The sequence below is a fragment of the Lepeophtheirus salmonis genome, chromosome 5 (genome assembly GCF_016086655.4).
Source record: "Lepeophtheirus salmonis chromosome 5, UVic_Lsal_1.4, whole genome shotgun sequence".
Lineage (NCBI taxonomy): Eukaryota > Metazoa > Arthropoda > Copepoda > Siphonostomatoida > Caligidae > Lepeophtheirus > Lepeophtheirus salmonis.
Window position 1 is genome coordinate 21,357,638 of NC_052135.2, and position 26,638 is coordinate 21,384,275.

At 33.0% G+C, this 26,638-nt stretch overlaps 3 protein-coding genes across 7 annotated transcripts; 1 reads left to right on the plus strand and 2 right to left on the minus strand.

Annotated features, from left to right (window-relative positions):
* Positions 1–5,110: 5,110 nt before the first annotated feature.
* On the minus strand, positions 5,111–7,544 carry LOC121118399 (trafficking protein particle complex subunit 13). The gene is made up of 6 exons (XM_040712980.2): positions 7,284–7,544; positions 7,040–7,208; positions 6,609–6,963; positions 6,116–6,549; positions 5,904–6,057; positions 5,111–5,838 (listed from the first exon to the last, which is right to left on the minus strand). The coding sequence occupies exons 1-6, from the start codon at positions 7,339–7,341 to the stop codon at positions 5,710–5,712; spliced, it is 1,299 nt and encodes a 432-aa protein (XP_040568914.1). The 5' UTR covers positions 7,342–7,544; the 3' UTR covers positions 5,111–5,709.
* Positions 7,545–8,499: 955 nt separating this feature from the next.
* On the plus strand, positions 8,500–10,429 carry LOC121118397 (WD repeat domain phosphoinositide-interacting protein 2). The gene is made up of 2 exons (XM_040712976.2): positions 8,500–9,801; positions 9,891–10,429. The coding sequence occupies exons 1-2, from the start codon at positions 8,781–8,783 to the stop codon at positions 10,220–10,222; spliced, it is 1,353 nt and encodes a 450-aa protein (XP_040568910.1). The 5' UTR covers positions 8,500–8,780; the 3' UTR covers positions 10,223–10,429.
* On the minus strand, positions 10,248–26,574 carry LOC121118398 (uncharacterized). Of its 5 annotated transcripts, XM_071888371.1 has the most exons (7): positions 26,380–26,574; positions 25,522–25,674; positions 25,145–25,437; positions 11,513–11,625; positions 11,360–11,439; positions 10,767–11,270; positions 10,248–10,709 (listed from the first exon to the last, which is right to left on the minus strand). In XM_071888371.1, the coding sequence occupies exons 4-7, from the start codon at positions 11,614–11,616 to the stop codon at positions 10,627–10,629; spliced, it is 771 nt and encodes a 256-aa protein (XP_071744472.1). In that variant the 5' UTR covers positions 11,617–11,625; positions 25,145–25,437; positions 25,522–25,674; positions 26,380–26,574; the 3' UTR covers positions 10,248–10,626. The 5 variants fall into 5 exon arrangements, with proteins under 5 accessions (XP_071744472.1, XP_071744471.1, XP_071744473.1 ...); XM_071888370.1 differs by having other exon boundaries at positions 10,248–11,270; XM_071888372.1 differs by lacking the exons at positions 25,145–25,437; positions 25,522–25,674; positions 26,380–26,574 and adding an exon at positions 11,781–11,904.
* Positions 26,575–26,638: the final 64 nt, after the last annotated feature.

Genomic DNA, 26,638 nt, shown 5'->3' on the forward strand with positions numbered 1-26,638 from the left:
TCTTCCAGTTAAAAATGAACGAATAAACGTAAAAAAGTGAACAAATAAACGACTAACGAAAAGTTTTCTGAAAATGAACGAATGAGCTTCGAATGAAAAATTTCAAATAATGAATGAACGAACAGAAAAAGAGTGAACGGGTCCAAGCCTGAGAAAGCCACGGATACAGCATAGAAAAAAGATTCTACCTCATGTTGAGATATAACTTCAATCGTCATTTCTTGCTCAAGAATTTTGAGCAACGTTCATTAATGTATTGTCAGTGATATAATTTCAGTTGTATGTATTACAAAAGGAAAACTTACTCCACAGAAAATGAACGACATAGCTCAATGGACAATACCCTCAGGAGAATCTTTTCTCTTCAACTCAATTTGCATAGGTTTGCATCTCGGATGTTCCTAGAGTCGGAAATATACATTATGTATATGAATTTTAAAGAAGATTCCTAGGTCAGATGGAATAATTGTAATACTATAATGTTTACCTATATTTAATCAGTATAACTCCATCGGACCAGTAAATGGAATATTTAAAAAAAAATGATAACCGCCTACTAACAGTAAAACCACCCTTCAGGTCTTCCAACTCAAAAAAAAAAAGAAAAAAAAAAACAAGCTAAAAAGTGCATACGATTAGCATCGCTGGTTATGATGGCATTCTCACAGACGTAGGTTTTGTGATCACCGTAGTTTAGACAATATTATCATCGAAGGAATGCAATATATATAATTAAAAATGTCATTTTTGTACTGAAAAAAACTAAATTTGGAAATTAAAAAAGGAAACTCGGTTGTTGTGTGTGCCCTTTCTTCGTTTTTATTCATAATTTAATTCATAAACATAGTTGGTTTTTTCATTATAAAAATAAAATCCTTGCTCATAAGGCATGCTGTAGCTACGTTAAAAAAATAGTTGGTACCACTAAAAAATTGATTATGTCAGAGTCCTTGAAGTGCTTAGAACAGATCTTTGACCATTTGGTTTGTTTCCAATCTTAGCTATGGCAGTTTACTATCCATTGCTTCAAAAGGGCATCTGAAAATAGACGGCAATTTTATATATGGAATATTCAATTAAGTAACAAGGATGCCAAAACATTTTATTGTTTTATGAAGTTATCAAAATACATCAGGAAAAACGCTTATTTTCACATAATCGTGTTTAAGTTCACATTTATTCCACGATTCACTCGCAGGATCGTGCTCTATGGATGTACATAGAAAAAACCGGTGTTCTTTAAGTACAATTGAATGCAATCCAGGCATTGAACTCTACGAATAAAATAATAATTCTCATTATATCCATTATGATAAACTTACATAATACCAAACTCCTCTTGTAAAAATTACAAGGTTATTTCATCATTAATTATTAATTTATATAGATTTTAAGAAATTTTATTGATAACTGAAAGGCTAATGTTGACATAATAACTGAATGATTTGATCCTTATGATTTTTTATTGTTCATCAGCTGAACGCTTCAATAAATTTTCCTTGTCATTCTAGAGAGTAAGCCGATATACTTTATATCTCTATGGCTTGAACAGAGGGTTTTCATGTTTTGAACTTATGGTTGCGTGAGATCTTATGTCAATTTAGTCCATGAAAATATAAGAAAATCGTATTTTATTTGGAAAAATTCCTTTAAAAAAAAGAAATATATATACCAAGATATGGTGCATCTTTGTAGACATAATTTTCAATGGCAGGTGTGATCTTATGATATTTTTCTAATGGTATAGTTTTGGCTTAGAAAAGGTACAGTAATTCAGGGCTTATATAAAATGGGATTTTGTTATCAATGAAATTGTACACTCATTATACAATGCAGACACCTATTTAAAGCCTTTGTTTAAGTTATTTTGGATTTTTTGTTACGTACTTACATAATTATATACAACTTGACTGCAAGGGCCTCCGCTGGAGGGGCTGTAGCCCAACCCAAATCAAGGAATTTTTATTTTGATGAAGGAAAAATAGTCAATTTGTAAAAAAAAAAAAAAAAGTTGTAATGGGAAAACAAAAGTAAAATATTTCTCAAGGATTTTTTTTCGAAAGAAAGATCTAACTAATGGCGTGGGAAAATTTTTAACTTTTGAAATTTTTTCAAATAAACTAAAAACTTAGCGAACGCCCCTGTGACTGTCAATACTCAATAGTCTTTAAATATACAAGCATACACAAATCATCATTATAGAATAATACGATGAAGAAGAAATATGGCTTGAATCTAAGGAGAGAGGTGAAGAGGACGAATAGACTCAAGCGGAAGCAGAAGAAACCCCCCTTAAATACTTGAGTCTAAGGTATTATAATTATATCAAGTACATTCTACGGTATCTTAATTGGTAAAAAAAAGTATAGCTCAATGAAAGCTTGAATCAGATTTGGCTATTGAAGAAACGTTTCCTACATATTTTTCATCTACTAAAGTCTTTATTCATGGTCCAATTAAGATTGATGTCATGAGATCAGAGAAATCATTTTAGAATTCAAGAGACAAGGAAAGATTTCAATTCATTCTTAATACATTATGATATTGATATTTTATATCTACAAAATGTCTATTATTTTGTTTGGAGGTCTAAAATGGACTTTAATCATTTTCTATTTAGTTTCCCAAACAGACCGCATATTAAGGCAAGAATGGACACTTAGAAGAGAAAAAACATAGCCCTTTTTGACAAACCACGGCACTCTCAGACATTGCATATCACGAATGAAATTCATCATAAGTTGATAAGACTTCATGTAGAGTCATAATCAAATGATTTTATATTCCATCATATTCAGGATAATTACAAATTGAATATTCAAAATGGCCGCCATTGGGCAAGTAACGCTAGGAAGGTACATATATGAAACCAAATTACTAAGTACTGAGGAAACATAACTTCTCACTACACAGGCTCAAACTTTAGGTCTAAATAAAGGTGCTAAACTACCAATTTTCAGTCGTTCATAAAAATTGAAATCATAGGAGAATTCCGTCTATCATTAGTACAAAAATTACACATTTATCCTACCATCTGACACCATAAGAAGAGCTTAGTATAGATACTTAGTCTTCAATTTTAATTAATGGAGGTTTAGCACCTAGAACAATGTTTGCACAATAATAAGGCCAAAAATTCAGGGAATCGGACCAGTGGATGCTGAGAAATAGTGACCTAAACATGACGGCCCAACTGTGAAAATACCGTTTTGAGATAAACGAGTTTTTATGAATCAGTACCATCACAAAAGGATGCAAATGCATGAAAACGGTCGTAAATAGTGTTTTTAAAGTACATTGGTATCATCATTTTAGAAGCCACCAGGTGAATAAGTCACAATTTTTCTGAGACTTTTAATTTTGGGACTGTCCACGCCTGGATTGATGACGCTCTTCTGTCCCGTTACATAGGCATATTTCAAACACTTATTATCAATCTACTAAATACTAAATATCAAATGAGGGCCAAATTTCAGGCCAATCTTATCAAAAACTGGGATTGTAGACATCTCTCCCCCATTTTATACTAGAGTAGCATCATACACAGCGAGCTCCTTGCGCATTCTCCCGACAAAGGTAGTTTTGGGACAGTGATCCCAGATCAAGTTATAAAAAATTTCATTAGTACTCGAAGTGCCTCCAATAAACTGCTTGTCAAATAGCCTATCAGCAAAAAGTTCAACAAAACATGCATTTATGATACCATTCACAAATTTTGGAGGTTTGTTCTTACCTGGATCACCGACTCCGGACTTGGAGGGACACCAATGACCTAGGTCTGATGATTCCCAGACCAAGTGTTGAAATGGTTAAATTCTTTGATTTCTCGACGAATCACAACGCTTGTTAAAACAAAAATCCTAATTTAAAGCGACAACAAGAATGAAATTCTAATTACAAGTCCAAATTTATGGATGAGCCGAGCTATTGCCAGACAATGATCATGATTATATGAGCTGTCTGAACAAAAGAGCATAACTATCAGCCCATTTTGATGTGAAAATTCTACATTTTAGAGATAGATTTCAAGCTTTCGGATAATTAAAGTTGAAGTTTGTAAAGATGCCAAAATCTCAAAAAATGAATTTTTGGAGAAAATACAACTATTCAAAGGTCCCTTTCTTAAATTAAATTCTACAGTTCATCAAATTTGCCATCCAATATCTTTCAAAGGCAATCAGTATTGCATCTTACACTAGGAGTTATGGCGTTGCTTAGTAATAAAAAAAAGTTTTTGTTGGTCATTCAATCACTTAATTAATGTATCCATCATATTGTAAAGCCTATTTTGGATAATGAATCATCCACTATATCCATTGGCAGATTGCAGATCATGAATCCTAAGTCAAATTAAATATAAAGAACATAGAACGAAAAATTTTAAATATCCTTTATCTTTTTTAGGCTCCACTCATGTGGTTTACGCTTAAATTACTCCCACAAAACTTTAAGAGATTGCCGATAAGATTGTGGGGAAATTTAGATCCATGGGTATAATAGCACGTGAGTTTAATCAAATAAAACTTCATGACTTCACTGACTAAAAAAATACTAAAAAGAATATCTATTGATGAGTCAAGGATCTTGACAGACTTTGATGGCACAGATTTTGGCAAAGTGCCCTCAAAAAAATTCATTTAAGCGAAATGGGACATTGAAAAAACTTTTTAAAAACTGCTGGTTACTACCGCTAGGTATATATAAATATAATACATGATGATTGATGGCAGATGGGTAAGTGATATTAGGGAATATGAAAAACTTTTGAAAATAAATTTTGAATTATATATGTACATATATTATAGAAATGTATCGTTGATAATGCTGGACACAGGACATGATCATAATAGTATGATCATTTTACGATTAATATAGAAGGTTTTGATTAATTATATAAAAAAGTAATTTACTACATTGCATCATAAACATACATGGTCTAATTACAGATAGGATGAGAAATAAAATATCCCTGAATGGTTTCATAGTGCAACCATATGTACATGATATATTGTAGTAAGAAGAGAAAATACAGCCAAGCCATCGGCTATATTATATACATTCTGGTTTGTTGATGCTTAGGAAACAATAATAATTAATCGGTACAGCTATAAACAGATATCCATATCTTTATTCCACATAATTTTCTAATTGTTTAGATTTGTCAAAAATTATTGAAATGTTGACATAAATATGCTATGAGATCTCACAACAGAGATTTGAAACCAGCAAGGTCATAATCCAGGATTAAAATTGATTTAAAAAATACTTTTGTGTATCAATTTATATTTTATTTACCATACGGGTTTGGATAGTTTACCAACAAACATATCAACATGGTGTTTATATATACCGTGTATCCATAATACCTTAACCGATCCAACCTGCCTCATTATAATATCCAAAAATAACCACATAATCTTTGAGCAACTTACCAAAACATATATATTATAATTTATATGACAACTAGCTATAAAACTCAATAATCAAATTGAATTCGTAAATGTACCAAAATGAAAATCCATGAAATGTGCAAAAAATATCAAGGAATTTAAACTGGAAACATTCCAAAAATGGATAAATGAATCCTTTTAGTGAAATTTTAACGCGTAGAAACATAAATATTTTGTGATTTTTTTAAATGAAAATGATTGAATAATTATGCGTTTAAAAATATGTTATAATAATAAATAAATGCTGAGAAAAGGATTTTTAAGCAGTAACTTGAGAAAGAATAGCTTCGTAAATAGGTAAATCTGACGTGACAAAAACTTGATTTTGATCATCAAATTCATAAGTTCTTTTTAGAAGATTATCCGTTATTCTTATTCCAGAGATAACCTAAAGATATAAGCAATTTATTAAATGAATAATTAATACAAAAAGGTGGCTAAGATTTGATATACCTGTAATCCAGTGTCTAAAGGAACAACTGACAAATTGAGGTCCATACACCCATCTGGCTGAAGCAATCCAAGTTTTTGAGAAGTTGTTCCAATCCACATCATTCTAGACTTATCTTTATCAACAGAACTTGCATCCAATTCTAAGGTTCTTTCACTATTGAAGAAAAATAATAATTGAATTGCTTCAGAACGCTTCCTAAAGTTTCACTTACGAGTTATTATAAATTTTGGCAGTAAAATTGAATGCCTGATAGAGCATTACCACACTTGGACATGAATCAATATAAAAATGAATATCATTCATTACAGGAGGAGATCTCTGAAGTTGAGAAGTTTTAATTCGTCCTCTCTCACCAAGATTTGTTCTCCATATAACATCAATTTTACCAACAGCAATTATTGACTTTAAAAGTTTATGATCTGATTTCGAATTAGATTTGGGAGTTAAGCAAAAAATATATTGACGAGAGTCGTTGGCTTGTAAGCAGTTAACAGTACCAAACACAGAATTGTCCTCATCTAATCCCACAATAGAATTCAATGATGAAACATTAAAATGATTTGAAGGTTCAAAAACAACTTTTTCAAGATACAAACATCCAGTCGTAGCATTTTGAATGGTGGCCTCAACAAATACTTCATTATCCTATCAATCAAGTTAAATGTCAAAAATAGAGTAAATAGCAAAAAGAATTAGTCACTTACATCACTACTATGGAAATTAGCTTGAACGTCAAGAGGTTTTTTAACCTCAAACTTGAAGAATTTACGAAATGATGATTTTTCATTAGTACCAGATTTAGAAGAGGAATAAAATACCTCACATACAAGGATATGAGTCCCTAAATCCTTCACTTCATAATTTAGCACGTGATCTATTGAATCTCCAGGGAGAAGTTGATTCTGTATAACAGAGTCCTTGGAGTTATTAGGTGGATAGAGCGTAATCCTATGGACTGTGGTTTGCAAATCACATTTTAAGGAAATAGACATACATCCCTCCGTTGAATCGTTGTGAAGAGAAATGTAGCAGGAAAAAGTTTCTCCAAGATAAAGCATTCTAAAAATGATGCAATTTAATTCTTAAATTATAATATAAGTATAGATTTGACTATCAGTATGTATTTTGCACTAACCCAAAACTTTGCGGCAAAACTAGAAGACGACCCAGGGCCGCTTCAGGCAAATCTTTACAAGATGCAGGATCTTTGAGGTGTTCACTACTCATTATTCCACTCAATGCATTTTTGGAATCATCCGTAATCAATAGATTCTGTGAAAAACGAGGTCGACTTAGACGCATAACTAAGGGATGATATCAATCATGAAAAATATTCTTAGAACCTCAGAGAAAATACAAAAACATACAATGAACACTACCTTTTAAAGATAAAAGATGCTCCACGATTCGAGAATCGGTCCGCTGAACTTCACCCATCTTTCAACTTACTTCTCTATGTTGCGGGAGGGTAGGCAAATACTTCAGTTAACAGTTATTTATTAATTAATTATTAAATATTAAAATGATAATTAAAAGTTAAACTGGGGTAGAATAATACACAATGTCAATTATTAAATAATAGATAGAATATTAAATATTAATAAATAATATCGCAACTGATCAAATACGTGACGTCATTTATTATTAATAATATTATTATCACCAAAAGTATCTCAAAGACACTAGCGACATTTCCAATCCGCGGTCAAAAGCTCAATCTGTCAATTAACTAAATAATAATTAATAAATCAATTAATACTTAACTTAATTAGATATTATTGAATAAATGTATTATTAATTACTATCCGTATGCGGTTTGTATCATCCACATTCCTATAGGTGTGTTAAAGGATCGGAAAAAAATAAGATTTGAAGGCATTAAGAAACGTTATTTGATGTAGCATTTTCTTTTGATTTCAGTGATGTCAATATTTCCTATTTAATATTTCATTTAACAGCGACGGAGTAATCTGAACTTTTCGACAGAAATTACTACTTCCTTTTCTCAGCTTTTTTAATTCTATATTATGATTTTGCGACCTACAATATCATGTAGATGGTTCATGAGAGATTATCAAATTTCGTCAAACGATAGTTTAAACATTTAAGTATACGAAAAAAATTTAGGAAAATAAAATACTTAAAAAAATGAAAGAAATTTATACCTAAATAATAATATACCTATTACTTGAGTATTACTTATAAATTACCTCTTCTCCTGCAGAGAAAGAAATGAGCATCCCTGAAAAATTATTTAATATAAGGTCATTCATGCATCATTCTACACCTTTGATCATTACACATACAATTACTTCCTAATGAATTGATGTGGACTTGCATTACTTTTCTAAATAGGAGATATACATCTATTATAGTACTTCTAACAAAAATATCGATACTTCATTTTCATCCCATTAATATTGCCAATAGGCGATAACATCTATTGTAGAAAAAGATAAATTATGATGCTTTTCTTGAAGAGAATAATTATTTAAACATTTAATTAATTATAACGCTATATTATAAATGTTATATATAACAGATATGATTGAATGGAACAAAAAAATTGTAAGATATTCGCTTTAAGAATAGCCAGATAATGATGAGAGTTGAGACGTCACTGTCAAGTGTTAGCTAGATGGAGCTTGAGTATTTTTTTGCCTGGCTTCCCTCATATACCTTTAAGTTTAATAATGTTAATAGCAGAACGTCAACGACAACATATATAAGTATATATGTATATTATAAAAAAGATACTGTATTATTATTATAAAATACAAATAACGTAAGTTTGTTATTGTGCCGTAGTTAGCTCAAGAATAACAAAATACGTATTAAGTAAAGTGTTGGGATTTGGATCGGTTAATAGCTTGAGAATGGATGAAATCAAGTTCGTTAACTTTAATCAGGACTGCACATCCTTGGCCGTAGGTGGAGAAAAGGGCTACAAACTTTACTCATTGAACTCCTTGGATAAATTAGAGTTAATTTATGGGAAGGTGACTGAAGATCAGGTCATGGTTGTGGAGAGGCTTTTTTCCTCCTCACTCCTTGGTCTAGTCTCTCTTTCCAGTCCTCGAAAACTAAGAGTGTGCCACTTTAAGAAGGGAACTGAGATCTGCAACTATTCTTATTCAGACACCATCATTTCTGTAAAGTTGAATAGAGCTCGCCTCGTTGTCTGCCTAGAGGAATCCCTTTACATCCATAACATCAGAGACATGAAAATACTTCATACCATAAGAGACACTCCCTCCAATCCAAGGGGTCTCTGCGCTTTGTCCATTAATTCTGACCATTGTTATCTAGCTTATCCAGGCTCACATTCTGCTGGGGAAGTTCAGCTCTTTGATGCTTTCCATTTACAAGCAAAACTTATGATACCTGCTCACGATGCACCGCTAGCAGCTCTTACTTTTAATTCGTCGGGGAATCGATTGGCTACAGCTAGTGAGAGAGGAACAGTCATTCGTGTCTTTTCTGTCAGCGATGGATCCAAATTGGCAGAGTTCAGAAGAGGGGTCAAACGTTGCGCTTTAGTACATAGTCTTTCCTTCAGTCAAGATAATCGTTTTCTTGCTCTTAGTTCAAATACAGAGACCATTCATATTTTTAAATTTGAGGAGCCTTCCACTCCTGAGGCACCAATTGTGGACAATAGTCCAGTTGAAGCTGGAGGTTGGATGGGATACTTGACTAAGGCAGTATCTGCTTCTGCTTCCTACCTTCCAACTCAAGTTACAGATACATTAAATCAGTCGAGAGCTTTTGCAACTGTAACTCTCCCAACTACCTCCTCTGGAGGGCAAAATACAGTTGCTATTGCAAACGTATCACGAATGCCGCGGCTTCTCCTTGCATCATCTGATGGATACCTTTATATATATAACATCCCATGTGAGTTAATTGACCCATATATTTGAGTTTTACTATGTTTCATATGAAGTGTGTATTAAATTCCAAATTTATGAATTCATCCTTTTCAGCTTCGGATGGGGAAGAATGCGTCATGGTGAAACAACATCGAATTGATGTAGACTGTTCCTCTGATGTGAATTCTACTTATCTTGACAATTTGGACAATATAGAAACAGAGGCCACCTTATCCACTTCACCTTCCAAGTCATCACCCATTAAAGTCCCAACGAACAGGCTCCCTGGAATTGCAGTCCAATCTAGTAAATCACCTAGACCTTGTTCCCTTGAAAATATTTCTTCATGTGAAAATGAGCCGGCAGTACTCGCTGTCACGCAACAAGAGTCACAATCAATGTTTGATGAATCTCCTCCTCCTGCAATACACCGACCAGATTTATAAATTGTTAAATAAAAGAAAGTTATAGTTTTTAAATTTGTAACATTTTTTATTATCATTTTTACATAATATCTTACAAATCGAAGAAGCAATTTATTCTTATACTGAAGGAAAACTACAAATAATTGATAAGACATACTTATATTCCTCTTTATAAATTATGTCAACATTCGAAGTATACTTAATTCTCCAATATATATTATAATATTATGTCATGATTTATTTATATATGGAAATGTAGAATAACATCTAATGAAATCAAGTTCAGACAAAGTTATCCCTTAGGGAACCACCATAAATTAATGGTCTTGATAAAAAAGAATTAAAACTATAATTACAAAGCGAATTTTTTTCTATAACTTTATCATTCTGGAATCAGAAGATCTAAATCCGGGCGATATTTCACATTATAGATTCCTTGACCTCTTTTTACGATGCACTTTGCCTGTCCTAGGGATTGATTTCGTCGGAGTACCTCCGGAAAACGAAACTAATTTAGTAATTTCTTTAAAACACTTTTCCGCATTCCAATATTTATAACTTTTACCCATTATAATTTCCTCCGGGAATGAAAACTCCATTGCTTTAGCCTTCCCTATTTCATTGAATTCCAATGAATAAACTGATTCGCATAATAACGTATTGTTTAAGACAATACCCCACTTAAATGTGATGGCAGGATTAGTTCCAAATGAAAACACTATCCCCCATCCGAATGTGTCATCAATATATCTGTAAAAACTTTCAGCAGATATAACATCAGCCATGTCATGAAATGCATTTTTTCTCACATAGAACTCAGTTAAAAAGCTATTTAGAGCCTTGATATGACAAGAAAGATTAAGATTTAGACTTATTTGTTCATTTATAACTTTAAACTCATTAAAGTCATCATTATCTTTGGTTGAAGCACTCAGTTGAAAAGCAGAATCTGCAAAATCAAGAAAACATGAGCCTTTCTTGTTAACGACGGCAGCATTGAAATGAATGACGGCAGTGGGACAACTTTTGAAAGTAAAATAGACGTTCAAGCTTTGTCCTATTATGTCATCTGTGTATAATATAGAGAAAATAAAATTGATTATATTTCTTAACATTATAAAAGAATAACTTTCATAATTCTAAGTTATTATTGCCTACCTGAAGGAAGCCATTGGATACGAAGACTGTCCCGAAGAATTCCGGAGTGATTAAATATATCATGTAAGTTTTCATTCAAACTGTAAAAATAGTTATGGTAACATTAATAATTATCAATACATGCAAGTGTATAATAGTAAGATCAACACTTACGAATCTATGTTGGTGGTACTTGTAGTGTTAGTCTTCAAATAAAGCTCTAATTCCTCCTTTTGCCGTTGAAGCCTACTAACCTCTTGAAGGGAATAATCGTCCATTCCATCACACTATATAATTAGGAATTATATAAAAGAAAAGCTCAGATATTAAAAAAAAGGACCTGTCATCAAAAAATATAAAATAACAAATAATAGATATTAGTAAGAAGATAATATAATTTTATATGAATCCGAAAAGTAGTCTATTCGGTCGTAGCACGTACGTGTGTCAATAATTCCCTCCAATTTTGATCATAAAAAAAAACTTATTAGTTATTATATATCTCTTAACCTTTCCTCGAAAAAAGAACATAAATTATATTAGCTTATACCAAGAAGCTAGATATAGCTATGAAAAGTTTCTCTTTCTATCTCAATACTGTGGACAGCGTTAGAATTTCAATACAGAAAATAAAAATTCAATTATCGCAACCTTTTAAATAGACTTTTTGAAACAACCTACATTCTATATAAGGTGTGTCGATAAGAAACTTGCAAACCAGTCTGGTTGACGTTAGCTGGCAACCTTTTTGATGGCGTCACAATGGAGCCAAAATTAGTGTTTCTCACTACTGATAAGTGTTAATTAATCATTATTAATTATTGCTAAATACTTGAAGCCAAAGGAGAATAAAAAATGGTGAACTGCGTTCAAATACGTTTAATTTATAGTGATTTGGATAGATCTTTTCTACAAATGATTCGGATATATTAATCCGTATCCACTTTCCTTTCCTATGGATTCATTTTTTTCCATTTGGATATCCAATACCGCCAATACGTCTTCTAATCCTCTCTTCAACTCCATGTTAAAGGGATTTTGCCTCTTAGACTTTGTGCCTCACTTGGTGGATATAATCTCCTTTAATGGAAGAATCCTGTATTGTTCAAATGGGCATCACATCAATGTCTATGATAGTGACTTCTGACCTTGGGAATCATTGCCTCTATGCTCACAAATACATAAATTATATCAGACCTTTTACGAGATCATGGTATACTTCTACATATAAGAAATATGGAGTTCCATAAATTGACAGAAAAATGACTGAAATATCCATTGAGGAAAATTAATAGTTATCATCCTCCATCCATTGCTCCTTAAATAAGTAAATAACCTTGATTCAAATATGGAGGAGAGTTTCATTTTTTATTGGTAACCTTAGACAAAAAATATTGTCTTCCTTTAGATTGCTGGAGTAACCTTATTGGAGAAAAACATGTAGCAGGCAATTGACATGTGTCAATTAATTTCGAATAGCTACTGAATTTTGATCGAAGAATAATTAAATTCGTCATTTTGATTCCGTTCAGAGACAATTATTATTTTATATTAGAGAGGCGAGAGTTAAATTTTCCCACCCACAACAGTAGCCAGCAAATATCAGTATTAAGCAAAGTTGTGCTCTTGTGTACTAATATAGCTTGAAATACAACTTTAATGTACTTAAATAAATTATGAGTTTTTAGATGTATTCTTTTTTTTAAACTTTGTTTCTATATCGAATATATAAAGAAAATACAATATATGATTATAAGAAATCAATTAGCTTTAATCAATAAGTCAATTTTTTAGATTATTTTATGCAATTGCAGCATTTTTCTTCTTTTTTTTTTTACGTCGCCAGGGTGTATCTGAGTTCCAAATAGGTAAGGGCTTCTTATGGATCAGGGAAAGTAGTTTTAGGAACTAGATGTTGTAAATAAAAGCTAAGCTCGTCGGGGCCTTATAATATTTCTAAAGCAAGTGTGTTTTCTAAACTTTACTATGCAAAGCCCCTTACAATGATACATTCTTAGCTGAGGCCCCTTTATACGAAACATCTGTATTATATATATGTGTATACTGAAAAAAGACCCTCAATTCTTCATCTTCCTTTGCCTCCCCCCCCACCTCCCGTCACGGCCCCCAGTTTCAAAACCATTCTCTTAAGCAATTTTAGTCTTCGTATAAGGTAGCTGTGGCCCTGTTAATATTATTTGATATAATTTCTTGGGCCCGAATTTTCTAGCAACGCCCCTTGTTTCAGGCGACTGTTACCAAACTAAGCCTGTATAAAAAAGAACAGAGACCGTTCAATTGAAAGAACCGTCACCTGGACCGATAGAACCGCTTTCATGCTAATAAGTTCTCCTGTAAATATATACCAGGATAAGCCCTTAGCCATCAGTCATCACAAATAAATATAATAATTAGTGATGTAAATTGTGTGCATTTTTTAGCTAGCCCCTTTTATTGGAATTTATAATTTGACGATTTTTTTTTCTTAGTTGTTAACAGTATTATTTAACTACTGAGTAGTGAACTTCCTTTCCTACTACATTCGATTAAATTCAAAACCTGATTGAACATTCATGTGTGCTCATAAAAGACGGAGAGTAACATTGAAGATTTGATGCAGAGTTATAATTGTAAATCCTGTTGGACTCAAAGTAGAACTGATGATTGAGATCGGAATAATTCTTGCCAATGTCCTTGTTTATTTCCTTTTCCTCTTGCTCCCTTGTCATACCAGATTGTAGCTGGTCTCATAGTCGGAGAGCCTACCACGGAAGATTTCACCCCATAAGTAAAGTTGATAATATTTTAGAGAAAAACGCGTGCAAGGAGAAGGGAAGGGGGAAAGACATATGGTATCATTGTTTAAAATACTGATGTGATTATCATCTGCCTGCTTTATTATGATTTTTGAGTGTATAACGAAAATATTTATTAGCAAAATGTTTAATGAAGATATACTACGTATAATTGACTTCGATGTTTTTTATCCGTTACAGTAGATTTGAAAACGTCACACTCCATGAAATTGTAATTCATTATGAACCTTGTTCTCAGAATAATAGCTAATGAAACGACAAAGTAGAGTATTTCGAAATATATTTGAAGTTCAAAGTTTAAAAAAGAAGGTTTTAATTAAATATAATTTACATACTAAAAAATATACCATCATACATTTATGTTAAATATACAAAATTAAACAATTGGAATCATATAACTAATAACAAAAAATTATATATACAGAGTATTGAAATAATAGATTGATCCAAATAATATTTTCTTGTTCTGACATCGGAATCCAGTTAAATATGTCATAACTTTAGGTTGAAGACACAAGCGAGACGTGGAGTTTAATCAAAAAGATAATCACCCCTCTTCTTCATGTCGAAGTTGCTATACATATACTATTGTGCACAGGTTAGATATATCTCTACCGATGAGATCTAACTAATTATTAATAATAAAGTAAATGTCAAAATCATAAAATTAGACAATAAATATACTAATAAAAAAAATGTTAGAAATAATTCCATCTTAAAGATTTAGAGCATAAGCTAATTATGTAGTAATGTCAGGCGATATTACTCCTTATTAAGAGCATCAAAAAAGATATTTTCCCCGTTATTTATGCTTATATAACAACATACTATTATTATGAAGAATATACACTATTGCTAATTATAATGCTTCACCCGATGCAATTACCCCCGTTGTTGTGACCATTTAAGCAGTTGTTTTTGCCTTTTATGAGTTTTCTGAACACCATTTCTTGGAGCAATAGTGATAAAAAAGTAATCTTTTTTGACTATGTAATATTGGAAAACCTAACGATCATAACCAAGTCTTTATGTGAGGAAACTAGTCTCCGACAAACTAGTTGCGATCCAAAGCTACTACCCCCGTTGTTGTGACCATTTAAGCAGCTGTTTTTGCCATTTAATGAGTTGTGTATCATAATTCTTGATTTGTTAAGCTAAAATAGAATCATATTTTCTGGTTAGATTTAAAAAAATGAATACTTAATGTTAGATACTACAAAATTCAGAGTTCCATTTCGAAATTAGTAAATATTTTATACTTTCTACTGATAACTTGATCGTCATTTGGTGTGGATGACTCAAAACATTTTTATATGTATTTCTATAAATGACATCAGTACCAACATCCTCCATTAATTTAATGATGGTTCCGCGGGAAGGGATAGGTTTACCCGTGTATTTCTCCATAAATTTTTCGAATATAGATGATTAGCAATCGATAAGGGTATATTACATGTAATGATCATCTTTGTGAGATCAGAGTTAAAGTCTAACTTGATTTATTCATCATTAACTTGATTTTTTAGATGAATATCCATAATCTTGTTATGAGATGAGGATAATGAGTGGCGTGTAATTCTAGACAGGGGACTAAAGGCATATTTATAATCACAAATCCGACAAACCATCTGTTTCTCATGCGGTAAGTATATTCCAAATTCCTGGGCCTCCATTTTCATAAATCCAGACAGAAGGCGACGTTATTTTAGGCATTTTATTCAGTTCTCTATCAACTATCAGCATCTAATATCATATTAATATTGAATAATAAAGGTGGGAATGATAACGTTCTTGATTGATAGAAAAAGATGTATAATATTTAATCAATGACGCCATAAGTATTTCTTCTCTTCTCCTCGCACGCTTTTCTATTCTTACCAAAATTATCACCCATACACCCAGGTATGCAGGGCCGTACGTCAGTATTGCGCTTTGTCCGCTTCAGCGGACCAAAAAAAACAACCTGAATCAACCGTCCACCAATCATATAGGTATGTAAATATAGATGAATTAAGTCATAATTTATTATTAAAATCTATTATTTATATGTAACTTATGACCAACTCATAATAGTACTGAGTCATTATAATGAAATTACATATTTGTAGCACGTCCACCCAAAAGGAAGCTTGATAATTTTTCTCAAAATTGAACATGGAATACATTTTCCAACAAATTATAGTTCATTTAAATGAAAAAATGATTCTGATTAATCCTTTGGAGGCACCACAAATTGTACTTAAAGTAGCCAAAATTCACCGGCACATTTATAGAATTAGTAAATTAATAAATTATATCTCTAAGACAATATTGGGGCCAAATTAAGTCAGATAGATAAAACGGAGGTTTTAAACTACAGTTAACACTCTCGGGTATCTCAATTCATCGCATAAATTTGAATTCAAATCCTGTAATTTACCGTAATATCTCTTTCAAATATTGCCTGTCATTTTATAAATATAAAAGATTGAACCTTTGAATATAAAACGCGTTTTCCGCTTCCCGTGATACATTTCTGATAATTAATAAATTACTGCAATTATTTCAAGAGTACTTTACAGCCAAAAATAAAAAACAAAGACGCACATAACATTTTTCGTATGGATTTAAAGTACTTCACATTGAGTGGATATTTGAGTTAGATATTACGTTTAACGTTACTGGTTGCAAATGTGAAGTACTTTACAGCCAAAAAAAAAAAAAAAAAAAAAAAAAAAGACGCACACAACATTTTTCGTATGGAGTACTCTTGAAATATTTAAGAGCGTGAGAATTTGTTTCATTGAATACAAGATAAATTAAATTATTACTGCTTAAAAGGGACATAAATAACTTTTTAGAGTGGATTGTTGCTGTAATTTATTAATTATCAGAAATGTATCACGGGAAGCGGAGAACGCATTTTAACAGAGAGTTGGTGATTTGTTCTATCTGTCAGAAGGAAATACAGAAGGACAACTTTAATGATCACAAAGTTAAATTCCATAAGAATGACCCCAGCTGCAAGTATCAAGTGAAAATTGATCATAAGAAGCAGAAAACATTGAACTTTGCTGTTAAGAAAACTTCCTCTGCTACATCCTCATCCTCAGTCACTGCCTCCTCCTATCCCGATGACCCTGCTCCAGTTGAGGCCTTACTGCCGGAATCAAGATCTGAAAAGTACGTTTCTGCTGAAGAGAAAGTTACTGCAGACACAGAAAATAATGGCGACTCATCAAATTACCCCAGCGGACGGATTTCTCATAGAATAAGACTTCCTAATCTCGATATCGGACCAATCTTCTCTCCCGAACAGCTCTCTGTAGTCAACAACAACAATGTTCCCTCTGCAGAGGACTCTGAGACTAGCGACAATGTCCAGGGAGGTGAGAAGAGCAAGACTGAGGAGATGGAGTTTGTGGACGGAGGCCCAGAGTACCCTCTCGTCTTCACGAGCCAGCTGGGTGACCCGATACTTACCGGGCGGGAGCCAAAGCGGAAGGACATCCAGACCAGAACCAGAGTGGAGACTGAGCGGGAAACTGTGCCTAAAGTCGAGAGAGATCATCCTCTACAGCCCAAGTTACAAACATACAGTCCTCAGATAGACATTCAAAACATGGAAAAACAGTTCCTCGTTGAAAGTTCATTCTAACAACAAAAAACACTAACTGTCGATGGAAAAGTGGATCAATTTCCTCACATCAAAGATTTGGTTCTCGGCCATGTTCAGTCTCAACATGCTGAGGAAGTCGTGAAGTGGCGAGCTTATTTGAGGTATCTTTTCCAAACTGTTGGGTTCCTCGCAAAGCAAGGATTGGCTTTTAGGGGCGATTCCGAAGTCAAAAATTTGGTTCAGCTGGGGCAGGTTTTGCCAAAGGGACTTCACCTGACATCCAAAATGAGCTGATAGAGATTATAGCCTCCAAAGTGACGGAAAATATAATTGAAGATGTCAAGACTTGTGCCGGCGATGATGACTACTGGTTCTCTGTGATTGTTGATGAGACATCAGATATGTCAAACATGGAGCAGTTCAGTCTGTCACTGTGGTATCTGACGAGTGAAGGCATCAAGAAAGAGAGCTTCCTCAAGTTTATTAAAGTTACCCAGACTGACGGCAAATATTTGTTTGAGAAGCTTCACGAGGCTGTCAAGGATCTCGACCTTAACCCCGCCCGCACTGTCTCCCTGGCCGCGGACGGTGCCTCCAACATATCCGGCATCAAGAAGGTTCTTGCCGCCAGGTGGAAGGAAGAAGCCCCACTGTGTGTCTACATCCACTGCTACGCCCATGTCCTCAATCTTGTAGTCAAGGATCTTCTCTCAGATATAACCCTGTTGAGAAATACAATGGGGACAGTACAAATTTTATACAACTTCATTGAAGGGTCACCAAAGAGGTCAGCAATCTACAAGTCGGTGAAGATAACAAGTAAAGATGAGGAGCATGCCAAGGTGATGACCCTGAAGAACCAGTCTGCTACCCGCTGGAGTCTCCGCTACGATGCTGTACACGCTGTATCTCTAGGGATAGTCAGAATCATAAAGACCCTCATAATAATGAGAAAAGATAAAGAGATACATTGTCGAGTTCAACAGCATCTTTAGTCACGAATTTGTTTTCGGCATTGAACTGTTGAAGACACTCCTCAGACACACATCTAGCTTGTCAGATGAACTTCAAGGCAGAAAGGTTGACCTAACAAAGGCCCGGAAACACGTCAACCTAGTGATTAGGACTCTTGAAGATCTTAAGAATGAGAAAATCTTTGAATCAATCTGGAAACTTGCTGAGTTGAAGTCGTCTGAGATGAAATCAGTATTTGACCAGGATAATTTGATTTGGAATTCAAGGAGGCGAATATTCCAAGGAGAATAAAGTGGGAAGGAACAACTGAATCCTACTTCCGTGAAACACATTTCGATGTTGCAATCAATAAGATTGTATTAGAGCTTGAGAGCAGATTTGCCACCGACGATACAAACATCACAATGGATCTCATTGCAATCGTCAATGACAGTGAAGTGGAGACCTGTGTCATTGAGCGTGTCGCCAAGCACTACAGACTTGAACTCGAGCAGCTCCAGTCAGAACATGCAATCTTCCAGCAATTCAAGGTTAATATTATAATGTTTCATTTTGCATTATATGTTTAAAATTAATGCTTCTCTAGGCAGATATTGACACAGAAGACATGGTTTCGTCACAAATTGCTGCAGAGTTAATAAGCTCGGGAGTGTTCCGCCTGATGCCGGAGCTATACAAGGTGATCGTTATCCTGGCCTCAATGGCGGAGCGGTCATTCTCCTGTCTCAGAAGGCTCAAGAACCACATGAGGACCACCATGGACCAGGAGAGGCTCTCCTCCCTCACCCTCTTGAACATGGACAGGGTGATGGTGGACAAGGTGCTCCATGAAGACATGGACAGGGTGATGGTGGACAAGGTGCTCCATGAAGACATGGACAGTTTGATTGACACCTTTGCGTCAAGGAAAGAGAGGAAAAACTTCGTCTTCTAATCATGATAAAGAACACATACATTTTTTTCTTCATTTTTTTTCAAACACATCACCACGTATACATGCGAGTTAAGAACATCAAGACTTGTGAACATAATTTATTTTCTGTCGATGTAACTGTTTCATGGTATATTATAATCTCGTTCATTATCTTCATCCGTTATTATTTTAAAAATATTTAAGGAGGTTTAAATTGTTTGACTTAATTGTATAGTTCAAAAATTTTCTCTCATTCTTGCACCGTGCATTTTATACTCCATTATACTCCTTCCTTTATGAATAGGTCGGCATTGTCTAGAGTTTTTCCTTTTCATTTTATTTTTCCCAATGTTTGCCTGAAGAAAATAATGGTCAGACAGTCCATTGGACGATATTCTTGCAAGATTTAATCTATGCTGTAGCATTTGCCCTGTTTAAATATCCTACGTTCACCACTGAAAATCAACCGTTCACCCTTGTAAAGCAGACCGAAAAATCTTCCTGACATACGGCACTGTTAGCCAGTAAATATCAGTAGTATTTCCATATAATATAGTTTTATCTCAAACTAGATACTCCGATGTCAATCCCCAATTATATTTTGAGTCCAACAAGAAATTACATTTATAACTCCAGGACAAATCCTCAGGGTTACGCTCGGTCTTTTATTATCACAAACGAATGTTCAATCAAGTTTTGAATACAATTGAATCTATTTGGGAAAAGATGTTCACTATTCAGGAATTAAATAATAATGATAACTGCTAAGGAAAAGAAGATTCATTCTTCAGATTATAAATTCCAAAAAACAAGCAGCTAAAAAATTCTCCGAATTTACATCACTGGATTAATTTTGCAAGGGTTATATTTTTTTCTCCGATTATTTCTGTTCCGGATGGATAAAGAACTAGAAAAGTAAGATATAATTATATCTTACTTTTTAACCCATCCGGAACAGAAATAATTTTTTAAATATAGAGATTTCAATTATTCCGGTTTGTTTTTAGACTTATTTCGTACTTTAAGTTTCCTTCGTTACGGCACTTAGACCCGTTGACCTGTGTTCTACTAGAGTTTTTTCTACCAATAAGTGAGTAATATTATTTATTAGAAAAAAAATCTCATTTTATCTCGTATATATCGTGCAACGGTACATCCAAAAAAGTTTGCTTCACTTTGTTACTGCAGTAATTCGTGCAAAGTTTCTGTATAATTCCATGAATACAGAATCGAAAGTTTTTTTCTTATCATCATAAAATAATTATTTCAAGAAGGAAGATATCTTAATATAATTTTCTCAAAAGGGGACTCATTAATTTGAAAAAAATTATCTTTATTGATTGAATAAATAGTTTTTTAAACCATTTTCTATTTAATTTCGAAATTTTAACTAGAAAAAGCACATATTTTTATCTATTATATCTAAAGTCGGGAAAATGTGGTTTTGTTTGACAAATTAATCAAATTGAACAAAATATAACCTGACTTACATCCAACAATATATACTTCAAATTCAAAGAGGGGTCAGGGTCGTTACTAGGATTTTTCTTCTCCGGTTTACCAACTTGTGATGACATTTTTATTTCTTAAAATTTTTTAAAGAACTTTTTTTCATAAAAGTCAAAAATTTGTTATTATTAAAAACTTTGCCCTGACGGTATGTAAAAATAAAAATAAACTAAAATGAACGTTGTTAATCCCAACAATTTAAATAATGTTTAGGAGGAGAGAAGCTTAGATGTTTTAAGGTTTTCTTAGATCAGATGCAAGCAGTCGTGAGGTAGAGAAAATACACACAAATTCCACTTTTTGTATAGAACATTTTCACTGACGTCATAAATTGCATCATAATTTAAGAAGACGCCATCTTGGGGCTCAAAGTTGATATTTTTACTACATAAAATGAACAAATATCCAATAAATTATGATTTAACTCCATCAAAATAAATAAAAAAAGACGCATTGAATACTACTTGATTCCAGACATAAACCCTAATATTTGTTTTAAATCAAAGTAATATGTATTAAAAATTCCTAAATGGCTAGATTTGTATAACTATTATTATTATTGTTATACTTTACATTATTATTATTTTATTTTTTTTGCTCGATTAGAGATGTGAAAAGTAGGATAATTTTGGGACATATAAAAACGGGGATGTAGTACAGAATTTGACTTCACTCAATGCCTCTACGATAGTAGGTATAGAATGCATGTCAATTTTCAATGTTTACTCAAGGAACGCTCTAAACAAGGAGTATGCTCTCTTTTTGATATTTTACAAGTTGTGATATAAAATATATTATTCCAGTTCATTCAACGTATTTCAATTATGTCGGATTGATCAAAAGTAGATAAAATTATATATACATATATGTTTCAGTTAAAGTAAGAAATCCGTTATTATGCAAAATAACTAGTTAATGTGCATAATAACTAGGTAATGTACATAATAACTGAACAAGACCGTTAATGTGCATAATAACTGAAAAAGATCATTAATGTGGAAAATTATTGAAATCATAAATTTCGCATTATCTTCCGAGACCCTACCCTAAGGAAAAAATTGACGCTCGGTTCATGTATATGTAGCATGTCCACAGGGCTTGATTAAAAGTAAGCTCCCTTCGTCAATTCATGTATTATTATAAGGGGTGCCATACATTGTAAACCCGGTTAATATCCAAGCCACGGGCTGTGTTGTGTGGTAATGTGACAAACGAACGGGTTGTAATCTACTGCTAATTCATGTAATATAATCAGAAGCGGCATCCGCTCTAGCCACAGTTCATATCCTAGCCCACGGATTGACTTGCATGATAACACGACTAACAAACGGGTTGTAACCCACCACCGACTCATTTAATATCAAAACGTATCAAATATCAAATAGAAACACCATCCACTATAGCCCCGTTAATATTCCAGTCCACTGCTGTGTTGCATGGAAACGTAACTAACAAACGGGTTGTAACCCACCGCCAACTCACGTAATATCATAAGAAACGACATCAACTAAAGCCACCGTTCATATCCCGGCCCAAGGATTGTCTAGCGTGCCAACACGACTAAAAACGAGTTGTAAACTACCGCCAACTCATGCAATATCATCCGAAACGGCGTCAACTATAGCCAAAATTCATATCCCGGCCCACGGGTTATCTTGTGTGCCAGCACGACTAACAAACGCGTTGTAATCTACTGCCAACTCATGTAACATCATCAAAAACGGCATCAACTATAGTTACAGTTCATATCCCGGCCTACGGGTTGTCTTGTGTGCCAGCACGAGAAAAAAACGGGTTTCTGATGATGTTACATGAGTTGGCGGTAGATTACAACGCATTTGTTAGTTGTGCTGGCACACAAGATAGCCCGTGGGTCGGGATATGAACTGGTAGATTACAACACGTTTGTAATCGCGTTGGCACAATAAACTAAGAATTATTCTCACACAAATAAATAGTCAATACACTTACTAAAAAATTGTAACACAACTTCATGAATATTAGGGGATGTAAAATATAAGGCAGACTCCAGTACTAAAGTACTCCCTGGTCTATTTCTATTCAGTACATTACTTCATAAAAAATTATTGTTACTCTTCGATTTTCTGAACGAAGAGACTCTAACCGTGACTTCAGATATTGGCCTGTAGAAGAAGATATCACTGTATTTAAATTTAAAGCTCCAGACAATTTTCTCAAGTATGAAATGCTATACAAAAACAGCTATCATGTATAATTCGTCTATATAGTTTTCTCATAAAATACACGATGCCAAAAACTTCATTTTAAGGTTTTAAGAAACTGTATCATTTTTTTTAAGATACGGCGAGAGAGAATGGCTGGTATTTTTCTATGAGGTTTAAATTCGTTTGTTCAGATTTATAGTTTTCTTGTCTAAAATGTTTGCTGCACAATTTTAAACATCTATTCGGTTCCTAATCTTTCCTATAAGTATATTAATAGAAACTTTTAGTATTGTTACATTTGTTCAAAGTTTAATTAAAATATCCTTGAAAGAAAAATAAGTTAATAGTAATTGCTAAGCAATAGTATAATTAAATGATACCTTTGTATAACCCTGATCCAACTATGAAGAAGAGTTTTATTTTTCATAGGTAGGCTATGAAAAAAAATATCCTCCTTTGGATTGGCGGAGCAACTTGGTCTTTACCTTGAGACACAACATGTAGCAGGCATTGTTTTAATTAATTATGAATACTTTTACTTAATTCCAATCTAATATTCATTCAATATACAATTTTAATTTATTTTCAAGGACAATTCTTCTTTTCTACTTATAACTATTACTAAATACTTATTAGTTATTACTGATAGATTATAGTGATACTAATATTTTTCCAACTACAAGAGTAGGCAGCAAATATCAGTAGTAAGGCCCCCTTTTTATATGTTTCAGGACAATTAGAGAAAAATATCTTATTGTAATATTTAATTTTTATGTATAATATAGAAATAATATTATATAACGATGTAATAACATATTTTTAATACATTTAAGGGTAAGATATATAATGAAATTAGGCATTAGAGATATAGATTTTTGATAAACAGCAAAGTTGAAGTTCTTTCTACTTTTTGGTCCCAATTAGACAGGCAATAGTTCAATATTTTCCTTAATATTAGTGATAAAAGGGGTTTTATTTTTATAAATTGACCAACATCAACAATCCCGACGTCAGGTGAAAAAGATCCATACTAAGACCAAAGTTAATAGAAATATATATTTCTATTAACCTTGCCAAAGACTAGAATATTTATTCGGTTCCTAATCTGAAAGGCTGAAATTACTTTGAGTCGATCCTCAATTCTCCTCAGAGTCAAAAAAGGATTACTGAACAAAGTTTCATTGTTACTCTTCATCTTTTATGAACACACTCACAAGTAACTACTTTGTACTTAGAATTAAATAATAATAACAGCTTTAGATACTTAACAATAATGTTCAAGTTACGACTACAAGAAATTCCCCACTTTCTAGGTCATAGTTTATACAAAACTATAAACATTCAATATTTTTGGTTTTTTAATGGAGACTTAATCTTTTTTTATGGACTAAGGTAAGGTAAAAGGGTGGGGCTACTCACTCTGGGTTAAAAAAGTGGGTTAGTTGTGCCGGAGGTGGGAGATGAGACAGATTTTTTCTTTCAGACCGAACTTCTTTAATTAAAGGACTGAATTAGTTCATTCGACAAAAATCGCATACATGTTCTTTTTTCATACAATAGTAGACATTCAATTAATATATTCATGGTTTAATGTTCCCCAATTTCCGTAAATATAATTATTTCCAAATCTTATTCACATTTGAATAAATCGTTTCCGAATTCTAAGAATGATTCAATTCGTTCTGAATCCCCAACACCTGAATCAATATATACAAAAACACAATATATTTTTGTAATTATAACTTTATATTTATCAATATATTACATAGAAACCCATACAAAATACAAAAATTACAACAATGTACTTACTTTTCAATATGGAGTGGGGTAGAACCATTTCCTTATTCGTTCTTAAAAAATTCATGGTTGATCGAATGGTGACTGGTCTAAGACCGACGTCAGTTACAAGTTTAAGAACTTGGAAGAACAATTTTTTTCATGACTTTTGAATTAATCCTCGATAGAGGAAGCATTGCAACTACGTCGTTACCTGACGTGTCGTGAGTCTTTTGATGTGTTTTTCTGAAGACAAAACAATTAAGCCAGACGAAATTATTGCTGATATAAAGTCGGACTTGTTGTTTGCCATAGCACGGACAATCCTAGAATTAGCGGAGAATATATCTTGCCATATGGAGTTTTTGAATGAAGTAATAGCTGCTCTTGTATAAATTCAAGATGATTACTTTTTCCTTGAAGTTATCGAGGGCATCTATGATATCTTCTAAAATAAAGAAATACTCCGTTTAACTACTCAAATAGGGTAAAACATTGTTCACATTTTGATCCTCAGATTCAAATTTATGAAACCAGGACAGCAGCAATGCATTTCGTAAGACCTAAAAAGTAAAAATTGATATTATTATATATCATGAATAATACATTTAGGGTTGTGGACTCGGGAGTTTTAAAAACATTATAAGACTCCACAACCATCTAATAACTAGTGAAGTGTGACTTACATCAAAAATAGTTATAATTGCAAACATTCGATGATAGTGAATAAAAGGACACCGTGACAGGGACAGATTTATTATAATGACTGAAGGGTTGGACCCCTAGAGCCCCACACTGTACTTATTACAAAAAGTGCTTAATAGGTCCAGCATCCCCCAAACCTCCACAGAGAAATTGCTGAAAACATCCTACACCTACACTATTCAGTTTTAACAGTTGTGGGCCTAAGTAACAAGTTTATTAGTGAATTAGGTTACTTAGGAAAAATTAGGCAATTTATACCTAATCTTTTAAGAAAAGAAGTTGTAGGAAAGAGGGTAAAGTTGGATAACTCTTTCCTAAATTATACTATGTTAAGTATTTTAGATTAAGTGTGAGGAAATATTTATTAAACAAAAGTAACACTAGTTATTACGAAATAATACAAATAATGTTCTCCTTAGGTTTTCGATCTTTTATTATTAGGGGTAATTGTTCCTCAAGCAGAAGTAGGGTATTGAAATGCAGCTTATTGATCCGTGCCTGAAGCTTGGAGTTCAACTATTGTCGGATGCAGAAAGAACTTGACATAATAATTAAAATCTTACCCTCTTCTTCATTTATACACGAGTAATCTCTTAATAAAAACTTCAGGATACTTTTAATGATTGAATAAAAAAGAATAACAACGTGGATCTAAAAAGGTAGTAAACAATAAACAGTACGTTCTCCATCTCTATAGTAATCCCTGAGCTATGGCCCCTTGACTCTTGAGGTAATAAATTTTCTGATTTTGTTCATGACTGTAAAGGAAAGGAAACAAAGAAAATAATATGATCTTAAATATTAACCGGCTTTTTGATATGC